This window comes from Mustelus asterias, unplaced genomic scaffold (genome assembly GCF_964213995.1).
Source record: "Mustelus asterias unplaced genomic scaffold, sMusAst1.hap1.1 HAP1_SCAFFOLD_79, whole genome shotgun sequence".
NCBI classification, from domain to species: Eukaryota; Metazoa; Chordata; class Chondrichthyes; order Carcharhiniformes; family Triakidae; genus Mustelus; species Mustelus asterias.
In genome coordinates, this window is record NW_027590137.1 from 184,395 (window position 1) to 197,636 (window position 13,242).

At 48.8% G+C, this 13,242-nt stretch overlaps 1 protein-coding gene across 1 annotated transcript in view; it reads right to left on the bottom strand.

The window, feature by feature from the left end:
• Positions 1 to 1,077, bottom strand: part of LOC144483796 (uncharacterized) — a 65,663-nt gene extending 64,586 nt beyond the window's left edge. Inside the window, 1 exon segment of the mRNA XM_078202335.1 lies at positions 55 to 1,077. Within this exon segment, the coding sequence (XP_078058461.1) occupies positions 55 to 737 (683 nt within the window). The 5' untranslated portion in view covers positions 738 to 1,077.
• Between the last annotated feature and the right edge of the window lie 12,165 nt (positions 1,078 to 13,242).

Sequence of the window (13,242 nt, forward strand, 5' to 3'; positions counted from 1 at the left end):
GTCAGAAGGTTGTATGAACGGGTGAATCCCTTCCCACATTCAGAGCAGGTGAACGGTCGATCCCCTGTGTGGAGTTGCTGGTGTATCAGAAGGTTGGATGAATTAATAAATCCCTTCCCACAGTCGGAGCAGGTGAAGGGCCTCTCCCCAGTGTGAATTCTCTGGTGGTTCAGTAGGGCAGATGGACGGCTGAATCCCTTCCCACACACACAGCAGGTGAATGGCCTCTCCCCAGTGTGAGCATATTGGTGCGTTAGCAGATCCTTTTTGTTTTTAAAGCTCTTCTCACAGTTAGAACAATGAAAAAGTTTGCTATCAGAGTGAACAAGTTGATGTGTCTGCAGGTGGGATGACTGAATGAATCCTTTCCCACACACAGAGCAGGTGAACGGTCTCTCCCCAGTGTGAATACGTTGGTGCATCAGCAGATCCTTTTTGCATTTAAAACTCTTCTCACAGTCAGAACATGTAAACAGTCTCTCATCAGTGTGAACAAGTTGGTGTGTCACAATGTGGGATGAGCGAGTGAATCCCTTCCCACACACAGGGCAGGTGAACGGCCTCTCCCCAGTGTGAACCCGTTGGTGAGTCAGAAGGTTGTATGAATGGGTGAATCCCTTCCCACAAACAGAGCAGGTGAACGGTCTCTCCCCAGTGTGACTGCGCCGATGAACTTCCAGTTGTGATGGGAAACCGAATCCCTTCCCACAATCCACACATTTCCACGGTTTCTCCATGGTGCTGGTGCCCTTGTGTTTCTCCAGGTTGGATGATCAGTTCAAGCCTCATCCACACACACAACATACACGTAGTTTCACCCTGCTGTGAACTGTGATGTTTTTTCAGGCTGTGTAACTGGTTAAAGCTCTTTCCACATTCAGTTCACTGGAACACTCTCACTCGGGTGTGTTTGTCGCGATGCTTTTCCGGTCATACTGATGTTTAATTTCTTTGCCCACAGGCAGAACAGACAAATATTTCTCTTTCTAAATTCAAAGACCAATGATGTTCAGCTCCGAAGGAACTGAATGACTTTGTCAGATGTGATGTCCGGTTTGAGTTTTCTGTCTGCCAATCTTTCACTTCCAATATCCTGTAAAAACAGTTTAGAAAAGTAATCACTGTCAGAACACGATACAAACTCTGAACAGACAATTCTAGTTTCTCTGGAACATTTTTTCCTTTCTTGTTCCCCCAAATCAGTAAATCCCCGTCCCACACACTCTCCCTCCTCCCTGGGCTGAAATCCAAACCCATCTCACCATTTCTTCCCTCCACTCCCAGTTTTCTCCCTCCCTCTCCTCTGTCTGGGTTCAGTTCTCCAGCTCCTGTCTGCAGACTGACAATAAAACCAATGGGTCTTACTGGGGGTGTTGGGACCTCCAGCGGGTGTTTGTGAATCCTCCCCGCCCACCTCCCAGGGTTTCCTTCCTTCCCAGAGATCAGAGTCCTCATTGATTTGAGGCCAAAGTGTAACCTCTTATTTATTGTCCCCCTCCCCCATCCTCTGATGTGAACCATCCTCCAGTGGCTGAGCCAGGATGGGGCCGTTAACCTGGGCCTGTTCCCGGGAGGGAGGGAGGGAGAAGCCCCGCAGCTGCAAACCAGGGAGCTGACAATGATTCTGAAGGGTTTGCGGATCCACAAAGTGTTTCCAAATCCTCCCAGCCACCGCCTAACGCTGACTCCGCTTCTCCGGGACAAACAAGCGCCAAGGACAGCAATGACACTGCGCATGCTCCACATCACAATGCCCGGGCACTGATTGACGGCAGCTCCGGACCAATAGGAAGAGGGGGCGGGGCTGGAGGACTGAGCGGCAGCAGCTGGTCCTCCAACCAATCGGAGTGAATGAGGGGCGGGACCTGAAGCATGCGCAGTGCGGGTAATGGCGACGGACAGACGGACGGTTTTCATGTGGAAGCGAGATCAATGCGAGGTAGAGGGCGGCGTGCGGGGAATGATAAATGTGGCGGGTGGGTGGAGAGACTTTGTAAACATGTTGTTCAAACCCAAACCCCGGAAATGAACTTCCCGGTCCCCCACTTTGTACCAAATGGAGCTGCAGCTTGTAGTGTTAGACCCGGGCTGACTGCCGCCATTGAGGCTGCATGTGGGAGGCCGGCAGGGATTGTGATCTGAGAGTGAAGCCCTGACGTCACAATGGAATGGGTGAGAGTGTGACATCACAATGGAATGGGTGAGAGTGTGACGTCACAATGGAATGGGTGAGGGTGTGACGTCACAATGGAATGGGTGAGGGTGGGACGTCACAATGGAATGCGTGAGGGTTCCAGATGAGCTGAGACTGGGCTGGAGTCGGGCAATGGCACTGACATGTGGCCCGGTGCCACAGTGGTTAGTGCAGCTGCCTAACAGCGCCAGGGACCCGGGTTCAATTCCAGCCTCGGGTCCCTGTCTGTGCAGAGTTTCTACATTCTCCCCGTGTCTGTGTGGGTTTCCTCCGGGTGTTCCGGTTTCCTTCCACAGTCCAAAGGGCCCTGGCAGATATATTTAAAATGTTGGTATCCACGGGTGAGGTGCCGGATGATTGGAGGATAGCTCATGTTGTTCCGTTGTTTAAAAAGGCTCAAAAAGTAATGTGGGAAATTATAGGCTGGTAACTTTGATGTCAGCAGCAGATAAATTATTGGAAGGAGTACTAAGAGATAGGATCTGCAAATAGTTGGATAGACAGGGACTTATTAGGGAGAGTCCAGCTTTGTGCGTGGTCGGTCATGTTTAACCAATCTATTAGAGTTTTTCGAGGAGTTTACCAGGAAAGTGGATGAAGGGAAGGCAGTGGATGTTGTCTCCATGAACTTCAGTAACGCCTTTGACAAGGTCCCACATGGGAGGTTAGTTAGGATGGTTCAGTCGCTAGGTATACATGGAGAGGTAGTAAATTGGATTCGACATTGGCTCAATGGACGAAGCCAGAGAGTGGTAGTGGAGGATTGCTTCTCTGATTGGAGGCCTGTGACGAGTGGTGTGCCACATGGATCAGTGCTGGATCCATTGTTGTTTGTCATCTATATCAATGATCTGGATGATAATGTGGTAAATTGGATCAGCAAATTTGTTGTTGATACAAAGATTGGAGGGGTAGTGTTTAGTGAGGAAGGTTTTCAAAGCTTGCAGAGGGATTTGGACCAGCTAGAAAAATGGACTGAAAAATGGCAGATGGAGTTTAATGCAGACAAGTGTGAGGTATTGCACTTTGGAAGGACAAACCAAGGTTGAACATACAAGGTAAATGGTAGGACACTGAAGAGTGCAGTAGAACAGAGGGATCTGGGAATACAGATACATAATTCCCTAAAAGTGGCGTCACAGGTAGATAGGGTTGTAAAGAATGCTTTTGGTACAATGGCCTTTATAAATTAAAGTATTGAGTAGAAGAGATGGAATGTTATGATGAGGTTATATAAGACATTGGTGAGGTTGAATTTAGAGTATTGTGTGCAGTTTTGGTCACCTAATTACAGGAAGGGTATTAATAAGGTTGAAAGAGTGCAGAGAAGGTTTACAAGGATATTGCCGGGACTTGAGAAACTGAGTTACAGAGAAAGGTTGAATAGGTTAGGACTTTATTCCCTGGAGCGTAGAAGAATGAGGGGAGATTTGATAGAGGTGTATAAAATTATGATGGGTATAGATAGAGTGAATGCAAGCAGGCTTTTTCCACTGAGGCTAGGGGAGAAAAAAACTAGAGGACATGGGTTAAGGGTGAAGGGGGAAAAGTTTAAAGGGAATATTAGGGAGGGGGCTTCTTCACGCAGAGAGTGGAGGGAGTGTGGAATGAGCTGCCAGATGAAGTGGTGAATGCGGGCTCACTTTTAACATTTAAGATAAACTTGGACAGGTACATGGATGAGAGGGGTGTGGAGGGATATGGTCCAGGTGCGGGTCAGTGGGACGAGGCAGAAAAATGGTTCGGCACAGCCAAGAAGGGCCAAAAGGCCTGTTTCTGTGCTGTAATATTCTATGCTTCTATGTGCCGGTTAGAAAGATTGGCCATGATAAATTGCCACTTGCTATCAGGGGGTTAACAGGGAAATATGTGGATAGGGCCTGGATGGGATTGTTGTCGGTGCAGGCTCGATGGGCTGAATGGCCTCCTTCTACACTGTATTTTATTATTCATTATTATTAATTAATTACTATTAATGATTCTATGAATGAAGGTGGTCTTGATGATGATGTGGACGTTTGGCTGGAAGCTCATCTTGGGATGAACTATTTCACCCTGGTTGTGAACAGCCTGGTTCAGCCTCAGACAGTTGCCAGGAGGAGAGATAAAGTTGTTGGCGAGGGAGTGGAGTTTGTAGTGGGGACTGAACACAATGGGTTCAGTCTTCCCAGTATTTATATGAAATAAATTTCTGTTCTTTCAGTACTGGATGTCAGACAAGTCAGGATGGTGTGTGAGTTGGATAGGAACTTGGAGCTGATGGTGTTTACAGGGTTTGGAAATTCTGTCAAAGTTCCTGTTGAGTTGTAGATGTATAAAATCTCTCTCCTCACCTCCGGCCTCTCCTAATTCTCTCTGTTTCCACTCAGAGTGTGGAGATGCCGGCGTTGGACTGGGGTAAGCACAGTAAGAAGTCTCACAACACCAGGTTAAAATCCAACAGGTTAATTTGTTAGCATAAGCCACTAGTTTTCGGAGCGCTGCCCCTTCATCAGGTGAGTGGGAGTTCTGTTCACAAACAGGGCACAAAGACACAAACTCAATTTACAGAATAATGGTTGGAATGCGAGTCTTTACAGGAAATCAAGTCTTAAAGGTACAGACAATGTGAGTGGAGAGAGGGTTAAGCACAGGTTAAAGAGATATGTATTGTCTCCAGCCAGGACAGTTAGTGAGATTTTGCAAGCCCAGGCAAGTGGTGGGGGTTACAGATAGTGTGTCATGAACTCAAGATCCCGGTTGAGGCCGTCCTCATATGTGATTGACAGATCCATGCTCACTGCTTCTTGCTCTGGATGCAGAGAGCTGAAAATTTCCATGCAGGCTGCCAGACAGAGAAATGTCTACATTACTGGAGTAGAAATGTGTGGAATATACAGACCGAATTCACTTCATTCCCTTCAGTTGCTGCAAGTCCCCAATTTCCCCCAGAATGAGAAGAGAAATGGAACGGGGGAAACATTGATTTCCTCCCAGGTGTGGCCCAGAGGAGGAAGTTTCACTCTGAAGCTCATTGGTCAACTTCCACATTGTGATGTCACAATGGAGCCCTGCCTGAATCAGCCAATAGGAGTCACTCTGCTCCGCGGTGACGTCTCCGGGTTCCAGTGCGCAGGCCCGGGCGCGCGGACCCGGGAGCCCCGCCCCCACCCATTGTTCCCCCTCCCCCTACACCTCCATGAGCCAAGGTTTCCAGGCAACCGGCTGACGGCTCCGGCCAGAGCGAGAAGCCGCTCGGTGAGCTCCCCCTCCCCCCGGCCCAGGACTGCACATGTCTAAGGGAGGGGGAAGCTGCGCATGTGCGGGGGAGAGCCCACCCTCTGATCTTCATACTGAGATGTTGACCAATGGGAAGAGTTGGAGGACCAGAAGGACTCTGGTCTTCCAGCCAATCAGAGCGCGGGCTTTGTGTGAATGAAGATTGATCTTCAGACAAACTCAAACCTCCTCCTGTCTCCACATCGGAGGTCCCGGCTGACCTGCGGAGGATGTGAGAATGCCAGGCGGTGTACTCCGCCGCGTCCTCTGCCAGGATCAACTGGGCTAAGTGCTCCGGACTCGTCGGTCCTTGGGAGACGGAGCTCAGGCCTTTCACCTGGAGCAGGACCAACCTCCTCTACTTGGGGGCCCATCTCTGCCCAGCCGAGGAATCCTGGCCGGCGAACTGGCGGGAGCTGGAGGCCAAAGTCTCCGCCCGCCTGAGTCGCTGGACAGGACTGCTCCGAGTGCTGTCCTACGCGAGTTCGCGTCATAAACCAGCTGGTCGCCTCCATGCTGTGGTACCGGCTGGTCCCTTTGACCCCTCCCCCTGGCTTTGTCACCGATATCCAGAGAACCCTCCTGCGGTTCTTCTGGGGCAATCGACTGCACTGGGTCTCTGCTGCGGTCCTGTATCTCCCGTTTAAGGAGGGCGGACAAGGTCTGGTGTGCCTCCGCACTCAGATAGCGACCTTCCGCCTCCAGGCCCTGCAGAGGTACCTTTACGTTGAGCCCCCTCCACAGTGGTGTGCCATGGCGACGTATTTCTTCCGCCACTGGCACGGCCTCAATTATGACGTGCAGCTCCTGCATATCGAACTGGGGCGTGCTCCGACCACCCTGCAGGAGTTGCCTGTCTTTTACCAGGACCTCCTCACTGTCTGGAACAAGGTCGCCTCGCGACGCAGCTCCCCGCCCCCCCCGTCAGGAGTAGCGGCTCTTGTGCGAGAGCCGCTGCTCAGGAATCCGCTCCTCCAGCCGTATAACTTCAGGTGGCTGGCGGAGAGGAGGGCTGTGGACGCCGGGGTGACCAGAATCGGGGATGTGCTCGATGGCGGAGGAGCGGGCTGGATGAGTCCCCGCGTGCTGGCTGAGCGCGCGGGGACGACCGTCCGGCACGCGACCAAAGCCATCCTAGACCTTAGGACGGTCGTGCTCGGCCCCGAAACTGCACGCAAACTGGAGGTGGCGCAGGCGTGCGGTGGGATCCCGCCCAAGCTTTCCCCTGTTCGGATGGAATTCCGCATTGGCCCAAAGCCTCAGCCCCCTCCCCTGGGTGAGGTGCCCCACAGCCTGAGCCGCCTCGCGGAAATGTCCTCCGTGCCTTTTGCTACCACGCGGAGGCATTTCCTGTGCGGGCTGCTGCTGCACACCTTCCACTACTGCCTCCTCGCCTGTCGCCCGGATACACCTTGGCGGGCCTTGTTGCCGCCGGGCGGCGGAGGTCCCCGCTGGAGGTCCCTCTACGGAAGGATCTCCCCCAATTACGTCGGGGACCTGGGGTGGAGGGTGATGCATGCAGCAGTGCCGCACAACCGTAGGATTCACTGGTTCACGGGCTCCGAAGACTGCCCTTTCTGTGGCCTTGTGGAGTCCGTGGACCATGTCTATGTTGTGTGTCTTAGGCTGCACTCCCTTTATGTTTTCCTGAAGAACTTTTTATTGATGTTTTGTCTGCACTTCAGTCCCACGCTCCTGATCTACGGACACCCGGTGCGGAGAGGGGAGGGTCGGGATGGCGACCTCCTCGTGAACCTGCTCCTGGGCCTGGCGAAACGCGCCATTTACCGGTCCAGGCAGCGGGCGATCGAGGGGGCCGTCCATCCTGACTGTCTTCCCCTCTACCGCGGCTACGTTCGCGGCCAGGTGTCCCTGGAGAGGGAGCATGCGGTGTCCACGGGCGAGGTTGACGCTTTCCGCGCCCGCTGGGCACCGTAGGGGTTGGGGTGCATTATTGACCCTAATAATCACATTTTAATTTGATGTTTTTAAGTTTCCTTTGTATTTTGATTTCTGTTCGGGCTGTTCCCCCTCCTTTTTGGGGAGCTGCCCCTTTTACTTTGTCCTGATTTAATCTGAGTTTGTTTATTTGGTCCTGCAGCCAATCAGAGCTCCCCATTGTCTGAATGCGGAAGTTAGTTGGCCAATGAGCTTCAGACCAAACCTCCTCCTCTCAGCAACACCTGTGAGCAAATCCAGAGGTGTTCTGTCAGTTTATTAAGAGCAGGAGGTATCGCTTCTCGGCCTTTTGGCGAAGATCCAGTGTAGTATTGACATGCTGTGCTTGGTTGAAGTCATTTGGTTACATTTTAGCTTCAACTGAAGCAATTTTTAAAAGCGGCATCTCGGAATGCACAATGAATAGTCAGATCCTCGGAGGTACAGAGGATCAGAGGGACCTTGGTGTGTATGTTCATAGATCTCTGAAGACAGTAGGACAGCGACATAAGGTGGTCCAGAAGGCACATGGGATACTTGCCTTTATTAACCGAGGCATTGACTATAAGAGCAGGGAGGTTATGATGGAGCTGTATAAAACACTGGATAGGCCACAGCTGGAGTACTGTGTGCAGTTCTGGTCGCCACACTATGGGAAGGATGTAGTTGCACTGGAGAAGGTGCAGAGGAAATTCCCCAGGGTGTTGCCTGGGCTGGAGTGTTTCAGCTATCAAGAGAAACTGGATAGGCTGGCGTTGTTTTTCTTGGAGCAGAGAAGGGTGAGGGGGACCTTATTGAGGTGTATAAAATTCTGAGGGGCACAGATGGAGGGGGACAGGAAGGAACTTTTCTCTTTAGTAGAGGGGGCAATAACCAAAGGCATGGATCTAAGTTCAGGGGCAGGAGGTTTGTAGAAGATGTGAGGAAAAACTTTTCACTCAGACGGTGGTGGGAATCTGGAACTCACTGCATGAAACATTTAAGAAGTATTTAGATGAGCTCTTGAAATGTCATAGCATACAAGGTTACACACCAAGAGTGGAAAATGGGATTAGAATAGAAAGGTGTTTGATGGTCGGCGCAAACACGATAGGCCGAAGGGCCTCTTTCCGTGCTGTCAAACTCTATGACCACCCTCACAGGCAGCAAGTTCAAGACTATCATCAGTCACAACCCCCTGTATCTTCACTAATTGAAACAATCCATTTAAAACATTCTTAGTCGAGGAATATAGTCATATTTCTGTTCGGCCGGAAGCCTGCATGGAGATTTCCAGCTCTCTGTGTCCAGGACAGGAAGCAGTGAGCATGGATCTGTCAATCAGCCTCAATCAGCACCTTCAGGAGAATTGGGAGGGTGAATATTAGATACAGCAGAGTGAGAATGGAGGGAGTGTGTGTGGGATGGAGATTTACAGCTTTTGGGGAATGAGAGAGGAAAGAATATTCTATAGAAACTAGAATTGTCTGTTCTGAATTTCTATCCTGTACTGACTGTGATGAATTTTTCAAACTCGTTTTACAGGATATCAGAAGGTGAGGATTTACAGACAAAAACTCAAAACAAACATCACGTCAGCATTCAATTTATCGGGACCTGAATATCACTGACCTTTGATTCTAGAAGGTGAAATGTTTCTCTGTTCTTTCTGCTTCAGAAGATTCTCAACATCAGTGTGACTGGAAAAGCACCGAGACACACACACACCCGAGTGAGAGTGTTCCAGTACACTGAGTGTGGAAAGAGCTTTCACCAGTTACACAGCCTGAAAATACATTGCAGCATTCACAGCGGGAGAGACTGTACCCGTGTTCTGTGTGAGATTTAACTGATTGTTTAACCTGGAGAGTCACAAGGACACCCGCACCATAGAGAAACCGTGGAAATGTGGGGAATGTGGGAAGGGATACAAAGCCCCATCAGAGCTGGAAACTCATCGACGCAGTCACACTGGAGAGAGACCGTTCAGCTGCTCTGTGTGTGGGAAGGGATTCACTCAGTCATCCAGCCTGCAGAGACACCAGCGAGTTCACACCGGGGAGAGACCGTTCACCTGCTCTCAGTGTGGGAAGGGATTCACTCGCATTTCCCACCTGCTGAGTCACAAAGTCACTCACACCAATGAGAGACCCTTTAAATGTACTGACTGTGGGAGTGGATTTAAAAGTTCTCGAGAACTGGTGTCCCACCAACGCACTCACACTGAGGAGAGACCGTTCAGCTGCTCTCACTGCTCAAAGAAGTTTAGAACGTCATTCCACCTGCGGAAACACCAGCGAGTTCATACTGGGGAGAGGCCATTCACCTGCTCTGTGTGTGGGAACGGGTTCACTCAGTTATCCATCCTGCTGAGACACAATCTCATTCACAGCAATGAGAGACCCTTTAAATGTTCTGACTGTGGGAGCGGATTCAAAAGCTCAGTGGATCTGGTGTCCCACCAGCGCATTCACACTGAGGAGAGACCGTTCAGCTGCTCTCACTGCACAATGAGATTTAAATGGTCATCTGCACTGCGGATACACCAGCGAGTTCACACTGGGGAGCGGCCGTTCACCTGCTCTGTGTGTGGGAAGGGATTGACTCGGTTATCCAACCTGCAGAAACACCAACAGATTCACAAATGATTATCGAGTTGGTTTCTGCTGTTAATCACATCCAGCACTGAACCATGTTCATTCTGACAGTTGGTGAAGTGGAAGGTTGAAGGGTTTTCTTTCTGCTGGACTGGCTGGTTTCACCCCTCTGCTTCCAATGAGCTGAGGCTCTTTGAGCCTGGGAGAGCACATTTCCAATGAAATAAGAACAAAGAAAATTACAGCACAAGAACAGGCCCTCCAAGCCTGCACTGATCATGCTGCCTGACTTAACTAAAACCCCCTACCCTTCCGGGGACCATGTTCCCCTATTTCCATCCTATTCATGTATTTGTTCAGATGCCCCTTAAAAGTCACTACCGTATCCGCTTCCACTACCACCCCCGGCAGCGAGTTGCAGGCACCCACCACCTTCAAGAACAAAGAACAATGCAGCACAGGAACAGGCCCTTCGGCCCTCCAAGCCCGTGCTGCTCCCTGGTCCAAACTAGACCATTCTTTTGTCTCCCTCCATTCCCACTCCGTTCATATGGCTATCTAGATAAGTCTTAAACGTCCCCAGTGTGTCCGCCTCCACCACCTTGCCTGGCAGCGCATTCCAGGCCCCCACCACCCTCTGTGTAAAATATGTCCTTCTGATATCTGTGTTAAACCTCCCCCCTTCACCTTGAACCTATGACCCCTCGTGAACGTCACCACCGACCTGGGGAAAAGCTTCCCACCGTTCACCCTATCTATGCCTTTCATAATTTTATACACCTCTATTAAGTCTCCCCTCATCCTCCGTCTTTCCAGGGAGAACAACCCCAGTTTACCCAATCTCTCCTCATAACCAAGCCCCTCCATACCAGGCAACATCCTGGTAAACCTCCTCTGTACTCTCTCCAAAGCCTCCACGTCCTTCTGGTAGTGTGGCGACCAGAACTGGACGCAGTATTCCAAATGCGGCCGAACCAACGTTCTATACATCTGCAACATCAGACCCCAACTTTTATACTCTATGCCCCGTCCTATAAAGGCAAGCATGCCATATGCCTTCTTCACCACCTTCTCCACCTGTGACGTCACCTTCAAGGATCTGTGGACATGCACACCCAGGTCCCTCTGCGTATCTACACCCTTTATGGTTCTGCCATTTATCGTATAGCTCCTCCCTACATTATTTCTACCAAAATGCATCACTTCGCATTTATCAGGATTGAACTCTATCTGCCATTTCTTTGCCCAAATCTCCAGCCTATCGATATCCTTCTGTAGCTTCTGACAATGCTCCTCACTATCTGCAAGTCCTGCCAATTTTGTGTCGTTCGTAAAGTTACTGATCACCCCAATTACACCTTCTTCCAGATCGTTTATATAAATCACAAACAGCAGAGGTCCCAATACCGAGCCCTGCAGAACACCACTAGTCACAGGCCTCCAGCCGGAAAAAGACCCTTCCACTACCACCCTCTGTCTTCTATGACCAAGCCAGTTCTCCACCCATCTAGCCACCTCCCCCTTTATCCCATGAGATCCTACCTTTTTCACCAGCCTACCATGAGGGACTTTGTCAAACGCTTTACTAAAGTCCATTCTAAAGTACACTCTGTGTAAAAAATCCGCCTTATACATCTCCTTTAAACCTTGCCCCTCGCACCTTAAAGCTGTGACTCTTCCACCCTGGGAAAAAGCGTTTGACTATCCATTCCACCCATGCCCCTCATAATATTGTAGACTTCAATCAGGTCGCTCCTCAACCTCTGTTGTTCCAGTGAGAACAAACCAAGTTTCTCCAACCTCCTCATAGCTAAACAAACAAATAAACAAAATGATCCACAAAAATTGATGAAAGGCATTTATTTTATCCTGGATAATAAATAGTGTTTTTCCTCCACTGCAGGTAGATCTAAAATAAATACAGAAAGAACTGGAAAAACACAGGTCTGGCAGGCATCTGTGGGGAGGGAAACTGAGTTAATGTTTCACGTCCAATGTAACTCTACTTCAGAACTAGAGGGAGAAATGTGATGGGTTTGATACCGGTGAGAAAGGGGGAGGGTCAGGTCGAACAAAAGGGAAAGTCAGGGATTGGTTAGAGGGCGACGAGATTAAATGTCAAAAATGTCCTGGAACAAAAGGCAAAGGGAGAGGTAATGGTTGTAGTGAAGAAAGAAAGCAGTTTTGTCACTAGATTAATTGTATCCTCAATTACTTGCCCCATTTTCTGTCATTATCAGGAATACAATAGAATAATTTCACACCATCCCTTTATCTGATTCTATACAATCCCTGTACAAATGTTGAGGCTAATCAGAGCTGGAAGGTCTCTCTCGCCAGTACATTTATCTTCACTGCACATTCTTTACATACACAGCAATTAAGCTTTTACATTTGACTGCAAATAAAACTCAATCTTTCATTATAACTACTGATTCATTATTGATTCATTAACTTTAACTCAATTATGGCTCACAACTTATTCAACCATCTGTTACTGACTGGTAGCTAATTATTACAGTAATCTTTAATTAATATATTTGGTTAATACAAGATACAATGGTTCAAAAATATACTTTGTGAAAGACACAAAGCTTTCTTACTAATCTTGATCAGGTTGAACAATCAGCCTCATTCTTGAGCCAGACTTTAGCAGAATATAGTGTCCTCTAACTTATCAAAATGATTGAAGAATTCCTTAATTGCTTGCTCAGCAGTGTCTGGAAGCTTTTAGCTTTATGATATAAAGTTCTCATCACATGTTAGAGTTTAACATGGCTTCCTTGACCTAGTTATATTTAACTGTTAATACAGATGGAAGTGATCATTTTCATTTCTGAGGCACCCCTACATTTACCCACATCACAACAGTGACCACACTTCAAAATAACTTGACCGTAAAACACTTTCCAAGATCTTGTGGTCATGCAAGAAGCTGCAGAAATGTAATTTCCTTTTTAGGAATAGTCCCCAACTTGGATACATCACACTCAGTCCACTCATGGAGATCATTAATAAAGACTGAGTCTCAATTTTGAGTAACAACCATGTCTTTCACTCCGTTTCCAAATCCCCTGTGAAAATCCAAACACAATATATCGTGAAATTATTTGGTTTAAAACAGAATGAGTTGTTGTGATTTGGAATTCACTGTCTGAAAATGGTGCAGGAAGCAAATTAAACTGGATCTTTCAAAAGGGAACTGGACAGATTCTAAATGAAATATGGGATTAATGGAGGATCTTGTTCAAAGGGATATCATGGGTACAATGGCTG